Source organism: Coregonus clupeaformis, chromosome 5, assembly GCF_020615455.1.
Source record: "Coregonus clupeaformis isolate EN_2021a chromosome 5, ASM2061545v1, whole genome shotgun sequence".
NCBI classification, from domain to species: domain Eukaryota; kingdom Metazoa; phylum Chordata; class Actinopteri; order Salmoniformes; family Salmonidae; genus Coregonus; species Coregonus clupeaformis.
Window position 1 is genome coordinate 34,715,759 of NC_059196.1, and position 25,308 is coordinate 34,741,066.

The following is a 25,308-nucleotide window of genomic DNA, read 5'->3' on the forward strand; positions in this document are numbered from 1 at the left end:
AGTGAGAGGTTGTTATTTTTGTTTTCAGTTATTGCATGTTTCTGCTGTGTTTAGTTAGGCTGTTATTACAGAGCAATATGTGGAAGGACACAGAAACACCCTGCAGCTAGAGTGGTAGGGAATAAGGGGTGTGTGTGTGTGTGTGTGTGTGTGTGTGTGTGTGTGTGTGTGTGTGTGTGTGTGTGTGTGTGTGTGTGTGTGTGTGTGTGTGTGTGTGTGTGTGTGTGTGTGTGTGTGTGTGTGTGTGTGTGTGTGTGTGTGTGTGTGTGTGTGTGTGTGTGTGTGTGTGCGTGTGTGTATGCGCGCGTGCGTGTGTGTGTGCCTGCGTGTGTGGGTGTGTGTGTATCTTCACTCCCAAAGCTAGTAAATCCTGCTACCTGAGATAGCTTTGACAGTGTTCCCTCAGGTACACTCTTAGAAAAAAAGGTTATATCTAGAAACTAAAAGGGTTCTTCGGCTGTACCCCTAGGAGAACCCTTTTTAAAAAAAAATGTGGTTCCAGGTAGAACCCTTTAGGTGCCAGGTAGAACCTTTTTGGGTTCCATGTAGAACCCTTTCTACATGGAACCCAAAAGGGTTCTACCTGGAACCAAAAAGGGTTCCACCTGGAACCAAAAAGGGTGCTCCGAAGAACTATTTTGGAACCCTTTTTTCTTAGAGTGTAAAGTGAATCTGAGAGACAGAGACAGAAACCCAGGGTACGTGCTTGGTAGGACACGCCAGGAAAGTGTCAGTGACAGGAGTGTGTTTCAGAGATCAAAGGATGTGCCCACAACCAATCACAACACACTTAATCAGCGCCCTTAGGTCCTCGTTTGGTGTGCTGATATTCAAGGGAGTACCACATTATAAGGATGCGTATCCAGGAGGATATTTGATTAGGGACTTGTCATCATTGGTTAATGTGTGGTGAATTTGATTTGCATGGAAATTGCTGTGTTTGATTTTCTCGATCCTGTTATTATTATCAGGCATGAAATGATAAAAAAGTTTCTCGACGTGAAGTTTTAAGCTTTTTTCATCTCTCTAGGTGTCTGGTTACTCTCTGGCCGTCAGGGCTCTGGACAGTGGTGTTCCGCCCATGTCGTCAACGGTGATGGTCAACATTGACATCTCAGACATCAATGACAGCCCGCCTACTTTCACCCCGGCCAATCTCACCACTGTCATACAGGTACTGTTACTCACATGATTGACAGCTCTGATGAACTCCATACACACTTACATCTACATAGACATAGATATTCACACACATATCCTTTCTTACAGGAGAAGCGCACACACACACACTCCGTCTTGCATCTAATCTCATTTCCCTTCTTGTACTGTCCAATCACAGGAGAATAAGCCCATCGGCACCAGCATTCTGCAGCTGTCCGTCATAGACCAGGACTCCTCCCATAACGGCCCACCCTTTGAGTTCCGCATCTTATCAGGGAACGAGGGTGGAGAGTTTACACTGGAGTGGGATGGAACTCTGTTAGCCAATCAGGTGTTTAGGAGGGACTTGGCCATGGAGTATGTCATCCAGGTCCAGGTAAGATTTTTAGATAATCTCAGTCAACACGGTTACTGTTAGCACCAGGTCTTACAACCAGCTGGTCAACTCTGTTAGTGTTAGCACCAGGTCTTACAACCAGCTGGTCAACTCTGTTAGTGTTAGCACCAGGTCTTACAACCAGCTGGTCAACTCTGTTAGTGTTAGCACCAGGTCTTACAACCAGCTGGTCAACTCTGTTAGTGTTAGCACCAGGTCTTACAACCAGCTGGTCAACTCTGTTAGTGTTAACACCAGGTCTTACAACCAGCTGGTCAACTCTGTTAGTGTTAACACCAGGTCTTACAACCAGCTGGTCAACTCTGTTAGTGTTAACACCAGGTTTTACAACCAGCTGGTCAACTCTGTTAGTGTTAACACCAGGTCTTACAACCAGCTGGTCAACTCTGTTAGTGTTAGCACCAGGTCTTACAACCAGCTAGCTTGTGGAAGGGCTGTGTTACTAAATCACACATGGGGCTACATTGTGATTTATGTTTTTTGGCTCTGTGTTAATTAACCCTTTGCTTCTCCCCTACTCCCCTACTCCCCATACCTCTAGGTAAGGGACTCCGGTAAGCCCCGTCTGTCCTCCTCCTCTACCCTGACGGTGCGTGTGATTGAGGAGAGCCTTCACCGGCCCGTAGCACTACCCCTGGAGATCCACATCATCACCATGGAGGACGAGTTTCCTGGAGGAGTCATCGGCCAGCTGCACGCCACCGACGCAGACCCCTACGATGCCCTGACCTTCGGCCACACCCTTCCGTCTCAACGCTCCCTCTTCAAGATCAGTCCGAGAGACGGTAAGATCATAGCGCTGGGCGGCCTGGACGCCGGTCGCTATTCCCTCAACGCCAGCGTGAGCGACGGACGCTTCGCTGTGCCCATGGCTGTGAGCGTGCACGTGGAGCAGGCGTCGCCAGAGATGCTGCGCGAGGCGGTGACAGTGCGTTTCGAGAGTGTGCAACCCCACGACTTCGTGGCCACACATCTGAAAAACGTGGTGAAAGTTCTGAAGGTTGCCGCGGCAACGCAGAAGCAGGATGCGCTGCACGTGCTCAGTCTGCAGCCTGTGGGCGGGACCAGCCAGCTGGATCTGCTGGTTGCTGTGGAGACGGCTGGGGGAGGGTTCTACAAGGCAGCGTACCTGACCCAGAAGCTGAGCGCCTCCCGGAGGCAGTTGGAGGAAGTGCTGAGGGTGTCGGCCATCTTGGATAAGAACTGTTCTGGGCTTGAGTGTCGCGGGGCCCAGTGTGAGCAGAGCATTGTGTTGGACTCTCATGCTCTCATCACCTACAGCACACCCAGGGTTAGCTTTGTGTCACCACGCTTCCACAGGACCACACACTGCACCTGCACTGGTGAGGACACCATCATACACACACACCCACAGATATACACCCATGTATCATATCAATGTATATGCATGATGATGCACTCACATACTCATACAAAAACATACACACATGTCACAAAGTGTCCTTTAGAGAGCTGTGCATTAGGCATAGGCATTGTTGACGTCTGCATGATCTGCACTGTAGCAACCACTCTGTCTGATTGTATAAGTACTATAATGATAAAGCTGATGGCATCTTGAGTGTGTATCTGACCCCTGGGATTAGACAGACCCCCCAGTAGATTGAATTAGCATGTTGTGGCTAATGTAATTAGCACGTCTCCTGGGGACACTTGGCAGAGGATTTGGCTGCCTCTACTCTGAATAACCCTAAATGAACTTGTCCTCTCTTGCTCTCTTCATTCATCCTTTCTTTTCTCTCGTTTCACGCTTCTCGGTCCCTTTCCTCCTTCTATCCATGGTCCTCTGTCTTCTGTCTCACTCTGTTTCACACCCTGTCCTTCTCTTCTCTTCTCTTTTCCTTTCATTTTGTGTTCTATTTCACCCTTAACCACTCCCCCTCCCCCTCTCTCTCTCTCCATCCCTTTCTCTCCCCTCCTGTCTCTCTCTACCTCCCCATTCACCCACTCTTCCTTTATCTCCTTTGTTTCACCCTTCACATCTCTCTTTCTCTCTTCCTCGTCTCTCTCTCTCTCTCTCGCCCCCTCCTCTCTGTCCCTACTCTCTCTCTCTCTCTCTCTCTCTCTCTTTCTCTCTCTCCCTCCTCTCTCTCTCTCTCTCTCTCTCTCTCTCTCTCTCTCTCTCGCATTCCCTCCCCCTCCTCTCTCTCTCTCTCTCTCCCTCCTCTCTCTCCCTCCATCAGATGGTAGCTGTCCACCAGCCTCAGAGTTGTGTGATGAGCAGCCCTGTCCAGGAGACATGCAGTGTGTGGGCACAGAGGGCACCAGAGGACCCTACGCCTGCCAGTGTCCACCAGGGAAACTAGGAGAGTGTGCAGGTGCGTTGATGTGTGTTTTATGTGTCCAGGTGTCTTTTGAATGTTTGGGTCCTTTGTAAATGTGGTGTAATTTGTGGATGCAAATACAACAATCAAATTGTGTTCAATCGTGCATGTGTGTGCGTGTATGTGCGTGCTCTGACTCTGCATATCTTTGTGTGTGTGTGTGTGTGTATACAGGTCACACGTCTCTGAGTTTCTCAGGGAACAGCTATATCAAGTATAAAGTGTCTGATGGAGGGAGGACAGGAGAGATGAAGCTGGGACTGAGAATCAGAACTCTACAGAGCAGAGGAATCATCATGTACACACACGCTGACCCCTGCACTATACTCAAGGTACACACACACACACACACACACACACACACACACATACACACACACACACACACACACATACACACACGTACGCTTCCTGACCCTGTTTAAGGTACTCACCTATACATGCTAATCCCTGTACTATACTGAACATAACAGACAGACATGTGCTCAGACTATTGTGTTATATTCAAAGTACACACACTGTAAACAGGCATGGATAGTCTAGATACCCACAGCACGATCCACCCTTGTTATTACCTGATGCTAAGCCACTTTAGCCCCTCCCATCTGTGTCTAAACCCTGCCTATCTTGTTGTGATTGACAGCTAGAGGAGGGTAAGCTGTGGTTCCAGCTGGACTGTGGGAATAGCCCTGGTATGCTGGGTATCTCTGGGAGGCCCATCAACGATGGGAACTGGCACACGGTGACCCTGGAGCTCAACCGTAACTTCACTAGTCTGTCTCTGGACGACAGCTATGTGGAGAGGAGGAGAGGACCGCCAAGCTTCCAACCACTAGGGGCAGATGGGTGTATCTACTTTGGAGCACAGGTGGGCTTTCTGTGGAGGGGAAGGGGTGGGTGTGTTTTTGGTTTTACTATCCTTGTGGGGACCAGAAGTTATCACAACGATAGTAAAACAAGGAAAATTGGGGACATTTCGCCAGTCCCCACAAGGAAATTTTTTATTTTAGGCTTAGGGGTTAGGTTTAGGGTTACAATTAGGGTTAGGAGTTAGGTTAGGGGTTAGGGAAAATAGGATTTCGAATGCGAATCAATTGTTTGGTCCCCACAAGGATAGTAAAACAAACGTGTGTGTGTGTGACAGATTTTTTCAGAGTGTGGGGGTTGTTGTGAGTGTGTGTTAGGGACACTGATAGGTTTGTATGGGCGTGGCTGTGTGTGTGTTTTGCATGTGTGAGCGTTATGGATTTGTATGTGTGAGTATAGTGTTTCTCTATAATGTTCTTACCGATTTAATCTTGTCAGAGTGAGGAACACAACACAAGGTAAGACGCTGGATAGGAAGCTCTGGATAGGAAGCACTGGATAGGAAGCTCTGGATAGGAAGCTCTGGATGGGAAGCTCTGTATAGGAAGCTCTGCAAAGGAAGCTTTGGAAGGAAGCTCTGGATAGGAAGCTCTGGACGGGAAGCTCTGGATGGGAAGCACTAGATAGGAAGCTCTGGATGGGAAGCTCTGAGGAATACAGCCTGTGTGTGTATTCATGAATGTACTGTATTTAGTGTATTTGGGGATCAGAATCTTTGTATTTTATATTGTTGTCTGAACATGACTTGCTCCATACTCAGAAAACAACATGAAAAAGCTAAATATTGTGGTTTGATATTATAGTTTTGTGTGCTATACCTATTCATATACAGTACAATATTTGGTAGTTTGTTTGTATGTATACATAAATCTGATGTGTCACTCATGTCTCTCTCCTCCCCCCAGGTCCAGCCTCCTAACTCTCAGAGCCTGACAGACAAGAAGGGTCCACAGGTGACGGATGGTTTCCAGGGCTGCCTGGACTCTGTGATGCTCAACAACAACGAGTTGCCCCTGCAGAACAAGAGGAGTCACTATGCTGAGGTGGTGGGCCTGACAGAGCTGAAACTGGGCTGTGTTCTCTACCCTGACGCCTGTCTCAAACAGCCCTGCCTCCACGGAGCCACCTGCACGAGCCTGCCCTCCGGTGGTGAGTCTGGGGAACTGCAGGAGGGAAATGGATGCGGTCACATCCATCACCCTGGTGTGTGTGCACGCTCGCCCAAGAGGAGGCTGGTGGGAGGAACTATAGGAGGACGGGCTCATTGTAATGGCTGGAATGGAATTAATGGAACAGAGTCAAACGTGGTTTCCATATGTTTGATCTGTTTGATACCGTTTCATTTATTCCAATCCAGCCATTAAAATGAGCCTGTCCTCCTATTGATCATCCCACCAGCCTCCTCTGGTGCATTTGTGAAACAAACAGCCTGGGTTGGAACAAAAGCCTGCACCACCCTGTAGCTCTCGAGGACAGAGATTATTAGTGTCCATAACACACACTGATAGGAGGATTTCCTGATTGATTGTTTGATTTATTAGCTTTATTTGGAGGTCATCAGGGTGATGGATGATGATCTGTGCCAGCCTGTGCTCCTGTGCCAGCTGGCAGACTATAACCTCTCCAGGGATCTGGATCTCCCCTCAACGTTAATCTATTATTAATCCATAATGAATTCCTAATTAAACTGGCCTTGACCCACTGTTTTTTCCAAAGGTCTGATTGTGAAATAGCCTCCTACACTCCTTCATCACTTCTGTTTTCTTTCTCTTTCTTTCTCTCTCTCTCTTTTGTCTGCCTGGTCGTGATCGCCTTTGTTCTGTTCTTGTCTTCCTGTCTTTGTGTCGTCATACAGTGAGGGAAAAAAGTATTTGATCCCCTGCTGATTTTGTATGTTTGCCCACTGACAAAGAAATTATCAGTCTATAATTTTAATGGTAGGTTTATTTGAACAGTGAGAGACAGAATAACAACAAAAAAATCCAGAAAAACGCATGTCAAAAATGTTATAAATTGATTTGCATTTTAATGAGGGAAATAAGTATTTGACCCCCCTCTCAATCAGAAAGATTTCTGGCTCCAGGGTGTCTTTTATACAGGTAACGAGCTGAGATTAGGAGCACACTCTTAAAGGGAGTGCTCCTAATCTCAGTTTGTTACCTGTATAAAAGACACCTGTCCACAGAAGCAATCAATCAATCAGATTCCAAACTCTCCAACATGGCCAATACCATAGTAACCAAGAAAACAATTGGTAACACACTACGCCGTGAAGGACTGAAATCCTGCAGCGCCCACAAGGTCCCCCTGCTCAAGAAAGCACATATACAGGCCCGTCTGAAGTTTGCCAATGAACATCTGAATGATTCAGAGGAGAACTGGGTGAAAGTGTTGTGGTCAGATGAGACCAAAATGGAGCTCTTTGGCATCAACTCAACTCGCCGTGTTTGGAGGAGGAGGAATGCTGCCTATGACCCCAAGAACACCATCCCCACCGTCAAACATGGAGGTGGAAACATTATGCTTTGGGGGTGTTTTTCTGCTAAGGGGACAGGACAACTTCACCGCATCAAAGGGACGATGGACGGGGCCATGTACCGTCAAATCTTGGGTGAGAACCTCCTTCCCTCAGCCAGGGCATTGAAAATGGGTCGTGGATGGGTATTCCAGCATGACAATGACCCAAAACACACAGCCAAGGCAACAAAGGAGTGGCTCAAGAAGAAGCACATTAAGGTCCTGGAGTGGCCTAGCCAGTCTCCAGACCTTAATCCCATAGAAAATCTATGGAGGGAGCTGAAGGTTCGAGTTGCCATACGTCAGCCTCAAAACCTAATGACTTGGAGAACATCTGCAAAGAGGAGTAGGACAAAATCCCTCCTGAGATGTGTGCAAACCTGGTGGCTAACTACAAGAAACGTCTGACCTCTGTGATTGCCAACAAGGGTTTTGCCACCAAGTACTAAGTCATGTTTTGCAGAGGGGTCAAATATTTATTTCCCTCATTAAAATGCAAATAAATTTATAACATTTTTGACATACGTTTTTCTGGATATTTTTGTTGTTATTCTGTCTCTCACTGTTCAAATAAACCTACCATTAAAATTATAGACTGATCATGTCTTTGTCAGTGGGCAAACGTACAAAATCAAATACTTTTTTCCCTCACTGTATCTCTCCAGTTGCTCTTAGTTTTTTTGTCTGTTCATATCTCTCCTCCTTTTGTCTGAACTCAAAAGTCCTACATGAACTAATCGTATTGTTTTAAAATCAGACTACTGTCAGGGCTCAATAAAACATTTTTTTTCCTCAGCCGTTGGCATTTTACTGGAGTCAATAGGGAAGCCTGGTTAAATGTCATCTCTATCGAAATTTCCTGCCTGGACTCAGCAGGGTGACCCCTTGACTTAACGTGCTGACTTAGCACATCGAGGCCAAGACTCAACACAGAGAGAGTGACTTAACGCTCCCCTGGGTTGGTCTCTCCCGGTCTCCCCGCTCGCATTGCTGAGCGCTCTGAAAAGAGCACGGCATTCTGGGACTTGTCATGGTCCCCTGTTGTAAATTCTTGGCACGCCCGACCTCTGTGTAAAGGTTATCGGAGTGTGTGTATGTATTTATTCCAGTATCCCACTGTATGTGCGTGTGTGTCTGCGCTGTGTCGATAAACACAGTGACATATCCATGCATTTTCCTAGAGGTGTGTGTGTTTTCGATTTTCCCGTTATGTGATGTGTGTGTATGTGTGTGTGTGTCAGTGTGATTTCCCAGTTGCGTGAGCCTTTGTGTGTGTGTGTGTACCCGTGTGATTTCCCAGAGGTGTGTGTGTTTATGTTTAGGCTGGCAAGCTCTCGTCAACCCCATGCCAAATTTCCCTGGCACCGCCGCCAAAGCTCAAACAATGCACACGCTAGTCTCTACAGCACTGAACACATTCCTGTGTGTGTGATGGAGGGTGACTGTGTGTGTGATGGAGTGTGAGGTTGTGTGTGATGGAGTGTGTGTGTGATGAAGTGTGAGTGTGTTCTGAATCTGCTATGATGGTCTGACTGCTTTGTTGAATTATAGCACTATACCTGTATGCAGAATACTTGTTTTAGATATCTTAATATGAATGCGCTGACTCTAAGTCTGTCTGGATAAGAGCTAAATGACTCAAATGGACATGGACTTCATTTCCTTCCTTTTTTATTTTATACTCCTTCCTCTCTTTTCTCTCTCTCTCTCTCTCTCTCTCTCTCTCTCTCTCTCTCTCTCTCTCTCTCTCTCTCTCTCTCTCTCTCTCTCTCTCTCTCTCTCTCTCTCTCTCTCTCTCTCTCTCTCTCTCTCTCTCTCTCTCTCTCTCTCTCTCTCTCTCTCTCTCTCCCCTCTTCTCTCTGTGTATCAGGTTTTGCCTGTAGTTGCAGTCCCCAGTACACTGGAGGGCGCTGTGAGACAGAGATCACAGCGTGTGTTCCCAACCCCTGCATCAATAGCGGTGTGTGCAAAGCCATCGGCATCGCTTTCCTCTGCAGCTGCAGGAGAGGGTTCAAGGGCACCACGTGAGTTACTATCAAACTAATGACCACACTGTAATGACCTCCTGAGTGGCGCAGTGGTCTAAGGCACTGCATCGCAGTGCTAACTGTGCCACTAGAGATCCTGGTTCGAATGCAGGCTCTGTCGCAGCCGGCCGCGACCGGGAGACTCATGGGCGGCGCACAATTGGCCCAGCGTCGTCCAGGGTAGGGGAGGGAATGGCCGGCAGGGATGTAGCTCAGTTGATAGAGCATGGCGTTTGCAACGCCAGGGTTGTGGGTTCGATTCCCACGGGGGGCCAGTATATAAAAAAATTAAAATTAAAAAAATGTATTCACTAACTGTAAGTCGCTCTGGATAAGAGCGTCTGCTAAATAATGTAAAAAATGTATACATACAGTATACATGCCAACACACTCCTGTCCTGAAAACACACCCATGGAGTTGACTGTCTCAGACACACAGAATATGACAGACACAACCACACTCACAAATAAACACCCACCTTTTAAATTAGCTGTTTGTTTTAGCCAGTTCAGCTTCCTACTGGCCCAAGTAGTAGATATAATATATAGTAAGGAATAAAGCCCTCTGTACATGCAATGCCTCATCATTCCCACTAGGTGGCAGTATAAACCAGTTCTTCTCTACAGTGTTAGGCAGATGAGCAGAAGAGCCAGAGCCCCCAAACTGCCTGCAGCCTGTTAAAGATTCACAGAAACATTTGAAAGAGTAAAGAAGATTACTTTTAATTCTGCTTGTCTCCTTCTCTCCAGGGGTTTAGGGGTGTTCCACTGTGTTACATCAGAAATCAAGGCTAAGATACAAAGCCACAAGCTCACTCATGTGTACACTTATACACTTTTCTTACTCGCTGAAACACACACAAATACACACAAACACACACACACACACACACAAACACACACATGCCAGCAGCTTGTGTTCCATTATCAAAGCCATTTTAATTTCAGATGAGAAAGATCAGGAAAGTCAATCTCAGCGTGGTTGTTATTTGATAGTGAACATATGAGACTAGGAGTCCCTGAGCTGTCCTCTCTCCCTTTCTACAGCTCTCTCCTCACACCTCCAAATGAAAAGAGAGTCTTCATCAGTTTTAGTCAGTCAATTGTTAAATGACCCACAAACTATCTGTATGTAACAGTTTTCTAAGTGCCAACTGAAGTGCCAAAGATTCAGATCTATTGATATTCACCTACCTCAAGGATCATTTTTGGAGTGTATTTTCTCTAGGGGCATCTGTAAGTCAAACTATCCAAACAAAGTTTTAACAACCCCCCCCTCCCCCCTCCATTCACCCTCTCCAGGTGCGAGGAGGACGTAAACGAGTGTGAGCGGGGCAGAGCCACGGGCGGCGAGGCAGAATGTGAGAATGGTGGTGTGTGCGTCAACACGCACGGCTCGTTCTACTGTAACTGCACGGCGGGCTTCGTGGGCCAGCGCTGCGGCCTGCGGCCCGTGGTGGTACCAGACATGCAGGCTGGACATGCCATGGTGGGAAAAGAAGAACTGATCGGCATCGCTGTCGTCCTCTTCGTCATCGTCACCCTCATCATCCTCTTCATCGCCTTCCGCAAGAAGGTATTTGTATTGTGTTGTTTGATTATTCTTGTGTGTTTTTATTTTTACGATGGCATTTCAAATAATTCAGCCTTCGTTGCTTTTACAGATGTAGAATCTTAATTTGATCACCCTGTTGCAGGATAACTTTCCTGCGATGCCGGAAATGTAAAACTTGTATTGTATTTGAGGTTTAAAAGGCTTCTGAAGTTTCTAATTTCCACTTAGAAATTTCAGACTTGATTTTCCCTTCCGAAATGTTTTATCAACCCCTACAAAAATGTCCATAAATTATAATCCACATAATAATTCACATTTACAGTTACTGTAGGATTATTTTCCTGCTGCAGCAAGCTGTCTCAAATTAAGATGCTACATCTGTAATCCTATATATTGTTTTACAAGAAATACAATAAAAACGTTTTGTCTCCAGGTGTTCCAGAAGAACTACTCCCGTAACAACTTGACGCTGGTCCAAGATCCAGCAACAGCAGCTCTGTTAAACAAGGCCAATGGGGTTCAGTTCAAGACCCTGCGCTGCATGCCGGGAGACCCCTTGAACCTGTACGCCGAAGCGGGGCTGTGCGCCACGGTGATAGGGGGCGGAGCCGGGATGATCGGCCCGCCCCAGGTGCCTGTAAGGCCCATGGCGTACACACCCTGTTTCCAAGGCGACCCGCGGTCCACGCTGGAGAAGATGGCGGACGGGAGAGGCGTGGAACACAATGAGATGAGCACCTTCCACCCAGAGTCACCCAGGATTCTGGGAGGCACGACGCGGAGGGGGGTGGTGGTGTGTAGCGTGGCGCCCAACCTGCCACCTGTCTCGCCTTGCCGTTCCGACTGTGATTCCATCCGCAAGAGCCCCTGGGACAGCGACGAGGGTCAGTGTGTGTGCATAGTGTGATGCGTTTGAACCTGTTTGTGTGTGGTACAATCTTTGTTCATACATGTTTGTTTTTGTGAGTGTCTTGTGTGTGTGCATTCATGCATATATTCAAATGTCTGTTTGTGTATCCCTCCAAGTGTTTCTCTTTTCCAGGAACCCTTGAGGGGGAGTGCATTGTTGTTCAATTTACATATTAATTCATATTCATATTACACAGAACTATACTCAGACAGCATCAAGTTCAGTTTATCAAGACCATCCTAATTATGAGCTGGCTTTGATTCCCAAATCAAATGTGTGTGTGTGTGTGTGTCTGTGTGTGGTACCTCTAGCTCTCCGTACCAGTGTTGTTGTCACTGGAGCCGAGGTGTGTGTGTGATTTGTGCCTCAACAAAGACAGCCCTGGTACTAACGAGCCTGTGTTCTTCTGTGACTAACCTTGCAGAGGGCCAACTCTCCCTGGCCTGCTCCCAATGCCCTCTGACCTCCTAACCTCTGACCCCCTGACCTCTAACCTCTGACCTCTCCCTGCAGGTAAAATGGTAGATATGGGTGAAGAGATGACCTGTTTCTCAGGGAGCAACAAGGGCAGCAACTCTGAGGTCCAATCACTGAGCTCCTTCCAGTCCGACTCTTGCGATGACAACGGTAAGACACGCCCCTCCTTTCTCGTGCCTCTTTCTGGCCACACCCATAACATCAGTGAGCTAGTCTGCCGTCCGGTCCGATAACAACCCTTAACATAGTCCTGTCTTCTTCCCCTAGCCCCCTATCATAGCCCTTTGCTGTCGGCAGATTCAGAGGAACCAGATGTGAAAGCAATATGGCCAAAGCTCCCTAAAGCACATTGGATGTTGAGGTGGTGCTATCACCATATTGCTTCAATAACAGTCCCTTTAGATCGGCAAACACCAAAGAGATAGGGGACTAGGGGCAGAGTCAGGGGCGGTTTGGGGACAGGGCATTAGTAAAAGAGATGCTGTGATTAACCACAAACAATAACTATGGGAACCCCGGAATGTATAGAGTGTTTATTGTTTGGTAAAGCCCTCTCTCCAACAGATACATTTACTCCTGCTGTGTTAGAAAAGTATTTCAGGAAAACTATTTGTCATCCAGTGTGTTAGTTTATTTGTCCTCAAATCATGTTGATTTATTGTTTACATGTGTTTAAGATAATTTGTTCACGTTAATTCCTGGAGGGTTTTGTTAACGTTTTAATTTCCACACCTGTCAGATTGTGTTTTCATTTGGAAGTGAGAGTGACAGTGTGCAGACAGACAGACAGCTGACCTAAGAGGAATGACACTAAGCTGTGTTGTGTTGTTAACTTGTCATCGTTTCATCATCACGAATTCAAACACGTTGTTCTTTTCCATGGCTTTTTATGGTTGTAGTCGTTGATACTCCAGTTCCAATGTTGGCAGACGCCAGTTCAGGTTTTAGGTGGTTGTTTATGTGTTGTGTTGTCTGTGTTTTTGTATTGTTATGTAACTTGTGCTGTGTTGTTGTGGACTTTGTGGTGTTTTGCTATTGGAAAAATGTCAGTAGTAGTTTGTTTTACTTAGAGAGATAGCCTATAAGTTGTTATTTCTGGATCAACATGGATCACTCAGATCATCCTGCAAAAATCCACTGATATCACCATGGTGAATCTACATAAACATAGTGTGTTGCTACTATGTACTAGACTACATAGCTGAAATGCAATGTTAACATATCAACATTGATGCTTCATTCATTCATAATTAATGGAACCGCTTCACTGTCAATATGATCACATTTCACATAGCTGACTGTGATGTTAGCCAACAGGCCACAGAACAGTTTGCAGCAGACCAATCAGTGCGGACGACCGCTCCAGTGAATGTGATCTGATGTCATTATTATGTTCATTCCCTTTTCTTTCTTTCTTGTTATTTTTGTATTTATCGGATTTTCACTGAATGTCTTCAAAACATAATTTAACAATCTAGCTCGTCTCGCTGAGCACAGCCCTACCTCATGTTTACATGTGTAAATGGGAGTGTGTGTTGGTGCAAGTGTGTGTGTGTGTGTGCTGGGGATACTCTCCAATACTTGGATGAGCAAATGCACATGGATTCTGTGTTAGTCCCCTCCTACACTCTTAGAAAAAAGGGTTATTTGGCTGTCCCCATAGGATAACCTTTTTTGGTTCCAGGTAGAACCCTTTTTGGTTCCAAGTAGAAAGAACCCTTTCGGGTTCCATGTAGAACCCTCTGTGGAAATGATTCTACATGGAACCCAAAAGAGTTCTACCTGCAACCGAAAGGTGTTCTCTAAAGGGTTATCCTATGTGGAAAGCCGAAAACCCCTTTTAGGTTCTAGATAGCACCTTTTTATCTAAAAGTGTAGGTCTTCTAAGTCTGGTTCCATATGTAGCTTTTGATCAGACACCTCCCATGCTACACGTCCCTAGTGTTGATCCCATCTTCAGCCAATAGTAGCTCTGTTTCCTGGGAGCCTGTTGTCAACTTTCTGTGTCTCAAATCGTGTCTCCTCCCTCTGCTTCTCTCCAACAAGCCTCCATAGTGACCGTCATTCGACTGGTCAATGATGCAGTCGACACTATTGAAAACGAAGGTACCATGTCTCATCCACCCTTCTCACTCTCTCTATCCTTCTGACGTTCTCTTTACTTCTCCCTGTACTTATCTCTCTCTCTATGAGATGCCATGACAATGCTATCCATGACAATAACATGACAGTGCTGTTGTTTGAAGATCGTGTACTTCAGGAAACTGACATATTACACGTACATAATGAGCTGACATATTACACGTACATAAATAAACTGACATATTACACGTACATAATGAACTGACATACAGTACCGGTCAAAGGTTGACACACCTACTCATTCAAGGGTTTTTCTTTATTTTTACTATTTTCTACATTGTAGAATAATAGTGAAGACATCACAACTATGAAATAACACATATGGAATCATGTAGTAACCAAAAAAGTGTTAAACAAATCAAAATATATTTTATATTTGAGATTCTTCAAATAGCCACCATTTGCCTTGATGACAGCTTTGCACACTCTTGGCATTCTCTCAACCAGCTTCACCTGGAATGCTTTTCCAAAAGTCTTGGAGTTCCCACATATGCTGAGCACTTGTTGGCTGCTTTTCCTTCACTCTGCAGTCTGATTCATCCCAAACCATCTCAATTGGGTTGAGGTCGGCGGATTGTGGAGGCCAGGTCATCTGATGCAACACTCCATCACTGTCCGTCTTGGTAAAATAGCCCTTACACAGCCTGGAGGTGTGTTGGGTCATTGTCCTGTTGAAAAACAAATGATAGTCCCACTAAACCCAAACCAGATGGGATGTCGTATCGCTGCAGAATGCTGTGGTAGCAATGCTGGTTAAGTGTGCCTTGAATTCTAAATAAATAACAGACAGTGTCACCAGCAAAGCACCCCCACACCATAACACCTCCTCCTGCGGAGATCATCCGTTCACCCACACCGCGTCTCACAAAGACACAGCGGTTGGAACCAAAAATCTCAAATTTGGACTCCAGACCAAAGGACACATTTCCACCGGTCTAATGTCCATTGCTCGTGTTTCTTGGCCAAAGCAGGTCTCTTCTTCTTATTGGTGTCCTTTAGTAGTGGTTTCTTTGCAGCAATTCGACCATGAAGGCCTGATTCATACAGTTCCCTCTGAACAGTTGATGTTGAGATGTGTCTGTGACTTGAACTCTGTGAAGCATTTATTTGGGCTGCAATTTCTGAGGCTGGTAACTCTAATGAACATAATATCTGCAGCAGAGGTAACTAGGTCTTCCATTCCTGTGGCAGTCCTCATGAGAGCCAGTTTCATCATAGCGCTTGATGGTTTTTGCGACTGCACTTGAAGAAACGTTCAAAGTTCTTGACATTTTCCGTATTGACTGACCTTCATGTCTTAAAGTAATGATGGACTGTCATTTCTCTTTGCTTATTTGAGCTGTTCTTGACATAATATGGACTTGGTCTTTTACCAAATAGGGTTATCTACTGTAAAAAAATGTAAAAATAAAGAAAAGCCCTTGAATGAGTAGGTGTGTCCAAAATGTTGACTGGTAGTGTATTACATGTACATAAATAAACTGACATATTACACATACATAAATAAACGGACATATTACACATACATAAATAAACGGACATGTTAAATGTAAATGTAATATTACACATACAGTGAGGGAAAAAAGTATTTGATCCCCTGCTGATTTTGTACGTTTGCCCACTGACAAAGAAATGATCAGTCTATAATTTTAATGGTAGGTTTATTTGAACAGTGAGAGACAGAATAACAACAAAACAATCCAGAAAAACGCATGTCAAAAATTTTATAAATTGATTTGCATTTTAATGAGGGGAATAAGTATTTGACCCCTCTGCAAAACATGACTTAGTACTTCGTGGCAAAACCCTTGTTGGCAATCACAGAGGTCAGACGTTTCTTGTAGTTGGCCACCAGGTTTGCACACATCTCAGGAGGGATTTTGTCCCACTCCTCTTTGCAGATCTTCTCCAAGTCATTAAGGTTTCGAGGCTGACGTTTGGCAACTCGAACCTTCAGCTCCCTCCACAGATTTTCTATGGGATTAAGGTCTGGAGACTGGCTAGGCCACTCCAGGACCTTAATGTGCTTCTTCTTGAGCCACTCCTTTGTTGCCTTGGCCGTGTGTTTTGGGTCATTGTCATGCTGGAATACCCATCCACGACCCATTTTCAATGCCCGGGCTGAAGGAAGGAGGTTCTCACCCAAGATTTGACGGTACATGGCCCCGTCCATCGTCCCTTTGATGCGGTGAAGTTTTCCTGTCCCCTTAGCAGAAAAACACCCCCAAAGCATAATGTTTCCACCTCCATGTTTGACGGTGGGGATGGTGTTCTTGGGGTCATAGACAGCATTCCTCCTCCTCCAAACACGGCGAGTTGAGTTGATGCCAAAGAGCTCCATTTTGGTCTCATCTGACCACAACACTTTCACCCAGTTCTCCTCTGAATCATTCAGATGTTAATTGGCAAACTTCAGATGGGAATGTATTTGTGCTTTCTTGAGCAGGGGGACCTTGCGGGCGCTGCAGGATTTCAGTCCTTCACGGCGTAGTGTGTTACCAATTGTTTTCTTGGTGACTATGGTCCCAGCTGCCTTGAGATCATTGACAAGATCATCCTGTGTAGTTCTGGGCTGATTCCTCACCGTTCTCATGATCATTGCAACTCCATGAGGTGAGATCTTGCATGGAGCCCCAGGCTGAGGGAGTTTGACAGTTCTTTTGTGTTTCTTCCATTTGCGAATAATCGCACCAACTGTTGTCACCTTCTCACCAAGCTGCTTGGCGATGGTCTTGTAGCCCATTCCAGCCTTGTGTAGGTCTACAATCTTGTCCCTGACATCCTTGGAGAGCTCTTTGGTCTAGGCCATGGTGGAGAGTTTGGAATCTGATTGATTGTTTGCTTCTGTGGACAGGTGTCTTATATACAGGTAACAAGCTGAGATTAGGAGCACTCCCTTTAAGAGTGTGCTCCTAATCTCAGCTCGTTACCTGTATAAAAGACACCTGGGAGCCAGAATTCTTTCTGATTGAGAGGGGGTCAAATACTTATTTCCCTCATTAAAATGCAAATCAATGTAGAAAATGTTTGACATGCGTCTTTCTGGATTTTTTTGTTGTTATTCTGTCTCTCACTGTTCAAATAAACCTACCTTTAAAATTATAGACTGATCATATCTTTGTCAGTGGGCAAACGTACAAAATCAGCAGGGGATCAAATACTTTTTTCCCTCACTGTACATAAATAAATTGACATATTATACATACATAAATAAACTGACATATTACACATACATAAATAAATTGACATATTACCCCCCTCAAGTCTCATATGGTCCTTGCCCGCGCCAACACCTGTTTGGCACCTCTAACACACACACACACACAAACACACACACACAAACACAAACACACACACACTCTAACATGCTAAAGCTCTCTCTTCTCCTGTTCTCCCACCTGACAGTGTCAGTCATGGACCAAGGTCAGAGCTACAACAGAGGTGATTCTCTCTTCATCTCACATCACTCCCTCTCCTCTCTCTCTCTCCTAACTCCTCCTCTCTTTTCATTTCCCTCTCTCCCTCTCTCCCTCTCCATCTCACTGCACCCCCCCCTTCTCAGTCTATGTCCCAGCTCACTGTGTTTGTGTAATTTGTTGCTCCTAGCCCCCTGCCAACACACACACACCCCAGCATGTGTTAGCACCATTCACAGTGTTGTTGTGCTGACTGAGCATCCCTGATGCATCCTTGGAGATGTCACGTTGCCAGGGTGTAGAGGCTCCGCTCACTCTCCAACGCACCTCACTGCCGTCCCTCCACAGTTTGGCCAATGTTCTCTTTCCTTTGCTTTCGCCTGCTGCCCGTGACATGTGATGTTTGATCCCCTCACTGCATTGCATTTGCATCCCACCTCCAAGCGTGTTGTTTAATTTTTACTCCATTTGACTGATTTTTTTACTGCTTTTAATGAATTTGTCCTCGCTGACGTTGCTTTGTTGAGATTTAATGTCTGAAGATTTTCTTGAACCTGTCAAGATGGATTTAACTTTTTAGTGCTTCTCGCTTTGGTTCTGTAATTTCCTTTTGATGCACATACTGTCTGTTTTTCCTTTAGTTTTTCTTTAGTATTTTACAGTTTAATGCTTTGTGAAACAGTCTCTTGTTAACATGTGGAAGTATGTCAAGCTGTGATGCGTTTGTTTACTTTGAATGATCCCATCGGTCAGTAACCTCTGATCTCTCACCATGGCTTGGCTGTTCCGAAGTGCCACCCTGACTCCTCCTGAACCCTGGCATGCTGTGACCTTTTGACCTGTGACCCCTGACCTGACATTCCCAGGCCTCACTCCTGCATGTTGTGAAACCTTCAAAACACAGCTAACATGTTCCCTGTACAGGATGTTCCCCGTGCTGTGGTTGACGTCTAACTGTGTTTTTGTTGTCTACAAACATGCCCGATGGACCTCTGCAGACAGACTGTAGTGGTCCACTAACATGCCCGATGGACCTCTGCAGACAGACTGTAGTGGTCCACTAACATGCCCGATGGACCTCTGCAGACAGACTGTATTTGTCCACTTACATTCCTGATGGACCTGCAGATTGTAACTGTCCATCGGGCATGTTGGCAGTGATTGTGTTTGCTAAATGTTATCTAACTCTGTCTCTCCCTCCTCCAGCATATCACTGGGACACGTCTGACTGGATGCCCAACTCACGGCTGCCCGACATCGAAGAGGTGCCCAGTTACGAGGCCAGCGGCCTGGGGGGCCACGGAGACATGGTTGCCTCAGCCTCCCGACTGGGGGGCAGCTCTCGCCTGGGGGGCAGCGCCCGGGAACTGGAGTCAGACTACTACCTCGGGGGCTACGACATCGACAGTGACTTCCCCCCTCCCCATGAGGAGGAGTTCCTGACCCAGGACCAGCTCCCTCCTCCCCTCCCCACTCCCCTGGAGGAGTACCAGGAGCACCCCTATGACACCCTGCCCGCCACCCAGTCTGCCTCCAAGGAGAGCACCCTGAGTGGGAGTGGCAGTGGCAGTACTGGACGCCACAGGTCCCCCCGTCCACACTTCCACCCCAGCCAATATCTGCCCCCACACCAGCTGCCCCTGGGGGAGGCGTGGCAAGGCGGGCCGGGAGGGGAGGAGTTCCGCACTTTTGTGGGTAGAGCGATCACGCCAGGAGGCGGGGACATGGAGGATAACGTGTCGCTGAATATGAGGCTGTCGGTGAACGCGTCATCGGCCTCGGACGTGTCGGCGCCCTGCGGCTTTGACGACTCGGAGGCGGGCGGTAGTGACTTTGACAGTATGGATGAGCTCCACCTGGGGGGGACACACACCATAGAGATGCAGCAACAGACTGAGGTCTGACTGGGCCCCACCATGGGGACAAGGAGAGTGGCTAGGGGACGGGATGGGCAGGAGAGCAGAACAGAGACTGCTAGAGTAGGACGTGGACGCTGTGTCGAGCTGTGCAGATTCTAGACGGAGTTATGAGAAATGGAGGTCCTTGCTCGGAGGGGAATGATTGGTGTTTAATGGACCCACTGCTAGCTAGTGGCTACGTCATCAAAACAGTACCCACCCTAACCCTTCAACCACTGCCATTGCAATCATTAACCTTAAACCACTTCACCCATTGCAGGCTTTATCCTTAAACTAGTTTCCCTCATTCCAAGCCACTACCCTTAACAATATACTCATCCATAGTGAGGAACAGAGAGCCTACCAGATATGTTGAGTAAGTATGCAAACAGGGTGAGAATGTGAATAAGAAAGATTCAGTTGAAAAAAATACAAACTTTTAAGAGACAAGTGCAGAGAAATTGGATGAGCTAATGAATAATGAAAAGATTAAGAATGTTTGGAAAAAATAAAAAAGGGACAATATTGTAATTGAACGGTCAGTACTGTGATATGGCCTTCTCTGTCTGCACAAAGCAGATGTGATTGTTAGCTGCACGCTCCACCCAGCTCCCCTGTCCCACCTCTCACTACACCTAATCACCCACAGAGGCTCAATGGACTACCCCCTAACCAGGAAGTCGTCACCACTTTTTTATTTTGTACAAATCCGCACACTGCTCAAACATAACCTGTACAGAATTTGTGAAATAGTAAAATGACCATAGTGGTGCAATCAAAATGGAAGAAGAAGATATTTTTTTTATATCCACTCTAAGAATGCTATTTGGATTGATGTGGAATATGTTTAGTCCAGACCTCCTCCCCTGAAATCAGGCCTGTGAAGCCATGAGAGTTTAGCCATCCTTCTGTCCCACCACATGCTAAACTGCTATCCTGCCAAGTCGCTAATTTTGCTTTAATGATTATATGATTTCTATTGTTTTGCACTAGTATCTTTTAACGTTTTATGTGTTGATGATTATTACATGAAACATGCTATATTATTGAAATCCTCCAAAGGGAATTATGATGATATGTAATTCTGGGCCAGTTACATTAGTATAATAAGCATTGAGGAATTGTTGTGTTAGTAATGATATTTTCACAAAAGTCCCTGATTTTCAAATTGACATTGAAAATTGACAATTCACATTGAGTGTGCATGAGCTATTACATTTCCCAGCATGCAACTCAATATTTTATTTTATTTCCTTCTTGTTTTGCACTGAGCAGGTTTCAGAGTCACTCCAGAATTTCCAAAAGCCATAACAGCAATAGACTGAATGGTAGATGAGGAGTAGGGTCCGTGCACAATGCAAATGCATTCTGGCAAAATAATAGAATCATGTAGCATCCCATACCAATCACAGCAGCTACGCAGTGTTGCATCATGGGTCTTATCAGTTGCAGTGTTCCATTTTGGTTCTGTCCGCTTAAAAAATGTAATAAACAAAGGCTAACATCGGCTTTATTCTACACCTGGACATCTGGACAGATAACAAAACAGATGAGTGTCAGATTGGACTTGGAGTTGTATTGGACTTGGAGTTGTATTGGACTTGGAGTTGTATTGGACTTGGAGTTGTATTGGACTTGGAGTTGTATTGGAAAATAATATGCCTGATCCAGTTGGGCAAGATTTTTTTGTAAAAGATGTACGTTTGTGTTAAAATCTTTGTACAGTGTACATAGCTAGGTTCTTTAAATGCTGTTTTTGTAGATATTGAATTGCAATCCTGATTGACTTCTTTGAGTTTCTTGTGTTTGTTTGAGGTGAATGTGGACCATAAGAGACCATGAGAAATCAATCTTTTAACCTCAGCTCCCCTCCTCTGTTGGCATTTTCGACTAAAGTGTTTTTTCTTTTTTTTCATGAACCTTTGCTTTAAAAGACTAGGTGGAAGTTGCACAGTATTACATGTACAAACCCAGTATTACATCACATCCCAGTGGTTTGCATTTTCTGCTTTCTGTTCCTTTTCTATTATTTAGGTAGTATTAAAATATGTCTAATTAACTGCAGCAATTTAGTTTACAAAATGAGTTATTTTTTAACTGCTGTTTTGTTTTTTAAATCAATGCTGAAAATAAAAAGGTTATTGATCAAACAAAGTCTAAATTCTTCCTTAATGCAATGGAAAAGGTTTGCCTATAACGTTACAGAATGGACTAAACTTGATTAACTGTAAAAGGTTTGCCTATAACGTTACAGAATGGACTAAACTTGATTAACTGTAAAAGGTTTGCCTATAACGTTACAGAATGGACTAAACTTGATTAACTGTAAAAGGTTTGCCTATAACGTTACAGAATGGACTAAACTTGATTAACTGTAAAAGGTTTGCGAGGTAACTTGTTTCCAAGGTACCGTAACTTGATATGATTACAGATTTATATGCAAGTATCACGTATTGCTCTAAAGCCCTCTAACTCATCTCTGACCTCCAAGCCAGTTCCACTGCATTTTTTCATTGTTCCCCTCTAATTAGTGACTGATTTAGACCTAAGACACCAGGTGCAATGAAATATCAGGTAGAACAGAAAACCAGCAGGCTCCGAACCTTGTAGGGTAAGAGTTGAGTACCCCTGCTCTAAAGCATTGTTTCCCAACTCCGGTCCTCCAGCACCCCCAACAGCACATACACTACCGGTCAGAAGTTTTAGAACACCTACTCATTCAAGGATTTTTCTTTATTTTGACTATTTTCTACATTGTAGAATAATAGTGAAGACATCCAAACTATGAAATAACACATATGGAATCATGTAGTAACCAAAGAACTGTTAAACAAATCAAAACATATTTTATATTTGACATTCTTCAAATAGCCACCATTTGCTTTGATGACAGCTTTGAACACGCTTGGCATTCTCTCAACCAACTTCATGAGGTAGTCACCTGGAATGCATTTCAATTAACAGGTGTGCCATCTTAAAAGTTAATTTGTGGAATTTCTTTCCTTCTTAATGCGTTTGAGCCAATCAGTTGTGTTGTGACAATGTAGGGGGGGAGGGGGGGGGGTATACAGAAGATAGCCCTATTTGGTAAAAGACCAAGTCCAAGTTTAAAAAAGTGTTGATAGGGAACAGAATGCGGTCGGACCATCATATAATTGGCATATACATTACTCTTACTGAATTTCCACGTGGGTGAGGATATTGGAAATTTAATCAAAGCCTATTGGATGATAACTTGTTTTTAACTAGGACAGAGGAATTTGTAACTGATTTTTTCCGACATAACATAGGTACAGCAAATTCCTTATTGTATGGGACACTTTTAAATGTGCCTTTAGAGGCCATACAATTCAGTACTCATCTCGAAAACAAAAGCAATTTAGGTGAAAATAGTCCATACTAACAAAGGAAATAGAAGGTCAAACAGAACAGATAGATAGCAATAAAAACTGTAACATAGAGGCTCAGAATAAATTAGAGGAAAAACAAAAAGAAATGGAGAAACTTATTCAAGAAAGATCAAGTGTAATATATTATAAAAAATAAAGCAAACTGGATGGAATATGGGGAAAAATTCACCAAATTATTTTCTAATCTTCAACATAGAAATGCTACCAAAAAGAATTTACTGAAACTGGTTACAAATGACGGAGTCACCCATGATTCACCAAATTATATTTTGAAGGAGGAAACAAAGTACTATAAGCATATGTTTTAGTTTCAGTCGCCTCCATCTCCTCTAACTTAAGCGAATTGTAGAGATGTTTTTTCTATTGTAAAATTAACAGCCATATAGAAAGACTGTGAAGGTGAAATTACAGAGGAGGAACTTCTGGATGCAATTAAAGACTTTAAGTCCGGGAAAACTCCAGGGTTGGATGGCATACCAGTCGAGGTATACCAAGCCTTTTTTGATATACTCAGAGGACCGTTATTAGCATGTTTTAACCACTCCTATGTAAATGGTAGATTATCAGACACTCAAGAAGGTGGTCTGATTTCATTATGACTGAAACAGGATACAAATGGAAAATATAAAGATCCAGTCCATTAAAAAAATTGGAGGCCCCTTACACTTCAGTGTTGTGGTGCAAAAATTCTAGCAAAATGTATAGCGCATAGAATTAAAAAGGTATTGTCGGACATTATTCATTCTAATCAGACAGGTTTTCTACATGGACGATACATTGGAGATAATATAAGGCAAGTACTGGAAACAATAGAACACTATGAAAAATCTGGGAAACCAGGCCTGCTATTCATAGCAGACTTTGAAAAGACATTTGATAAAGTACGACTGGGGTTTATATATAAATGCCTGGAGCATTTCAATTTTGGAGAATCTCTTATAAAATGGGTTAAAATCATGTACAGTAACCCTAGGTGTAAAATAGTAAATATTGGCTATTACTCCGAAAATGTTAAACTGTCAAGAGGAGTGAAACAAGGTTGTCCGCTATCGGCATATCTATTTATTATGGCCATTGAAACATTAGCTAATAGAATCTGATCCAACAATAATATCAAGGGATTAGAAATCCAGGGCTTAAAAAACAAAGGTGTCATTGTACGCTGATTATTCATGTTTTCTTTTAAATCCACAGCTTGAATCCCTCCACAGCCTCATAGAGGATCTAGATACATTTTCTAACCTCTCTGGATTCAACCAAATTATGATAAATGTACTATATTACATATTGGATCACAAAAAATAAAAAATTTACATTACCATGTAGTTTACCGATAAAATGGTCTGATGGTGATGTGGATATACTCGGAATACATATCCCAAATGAAATAAATGATTTCACTCCAATACATTTTAATAGAAAGTTAGCAAAAATAGATAAGATCTTGCTACCACGGTAAGGTAAATACCTGTCAATTTGTGAAAAAATTACCCTGACCCAATATTTACTTTAGTATTATCCCAGTTTACCTATTTGCTTATGGTCTTGCCTACGCCTAGCAAACCGTTTTTTAAATTATATATGAGAAAAGCATATTCCATTTTATTTGGAACGGCAAGCCAGACAAAATTAAAAGGGCCTATTTAAATAATGAATATGAATTCGGAGGACAGAAATGATTAAATATTAAAGCATTAGACCTATCACTAAAAGCTTCAGTCATACAAAAGTTATACTTAAATCCGAACTGGTTCTCTAGCAAATTAGTAAGATTGTCTCACCCAATGTTCAAGAATGGCCTTTTTCCTTTTATTTAGATTACAACCTCTCACTTTCAGTTATTTGAAAAGGAAATAATCTCCCAAATATCACTATTTCTAAAACAAGCCATAGAAAGTTGGTTGCAATTTCAATTTAATCCTCCAGAAACGACAGAACAAATAATGCAACAAATATTGTGGTTAAACTCAAATATACTAATTGATTAAGAAAAACATAATTTTTTGACAAAAAAATTTTTAGAAATTTATTTGCATTTTAATGAGGGAAATAAGTATTTGACCCCCTCTCAAATCAGTAAGATTTCTGGCTCCCAGGTGTCTTTTATACATGTAACGAGCTGAGATTAGGAGCACACTCTTAAAGGGAGTGCTCCTAATCTCAGTTTGTTACCTGTATAAAAGACACCT

At 44.1% G+C, this 25,308-nt stretch overlaps 1 protein-coding gene across 4 annotated transcripts in view; it reads left to right on the forward strand.

The window, feature by feature from the left end:
* The window catches only part of LOC121566912 (protocadherin Fat 3), a 329,631-nt gene extending 307,778 nt beyond the window's left edge, over window positions 1-21,853 (forward strand). For 2 of the 4 annotated variants that reach the window (XM_041876825.2, XM_041876826.2), the window contains 14 exons: window positions 1,031-1,174; window positions 1,340-1,537; window positions 2,100-2,901; window positions 3,760-3,894; window positions 4,075-4,232; window positions 4,544-4,768; window positions 5,673-5,916; window positions 9,155-9,308; window positions 10,614-10,887; window positions 11,300-11,750; window positions 12,290-12,403; window positions 14,300-14,359; window positions 17,801-17,836; window positions 19,018-21,853. In XM_041876825.2, coding sequence (XP_041732759.1) covers window positions 1,031-1,174; window positions 1,340-1,537; window positions 2,100-2,901; window positions 3,760-3,894; window positions 4,075-4,232; window positions 4,544-4,768; window positions 5,673-5,916; window positions 9,155-9,308; window positions 10,614-10,887; window positions 11,300-11,750; window positions 12,290-12,403; window positions 14,300-14,359; window positions 17,801-17,836; window positions 19,018-19,715 — 3,693 coding nt within the window. In that variant the 3' untranslated portion in view covers window positions 19,716-21,853. The remainder of the gene's footprint in view (window positions 1-1,030; window positions 1,175-1,339; window positions 1,538-2,099; window positions 2,902-3,759; window positions 3,895-4,074; window positions 4,233-4,543; window positions 4,769-5,672; window positions 5,917-9,154; window positions 9,309-10,613; window positions 10,888-11,299; window positions 11,751-12,289; window positions 12,404-14,299; window positions 14,360-17,800; window positions 17,837-19,017) is intronic. The other 2 variants (XM_041876827.2, XM_041876828.2) reach the window with 1 other exon arrangement.
* The last annotated feature ends 3,455 nt before the right edge of the window (window positions 21,854-25,308 follow it).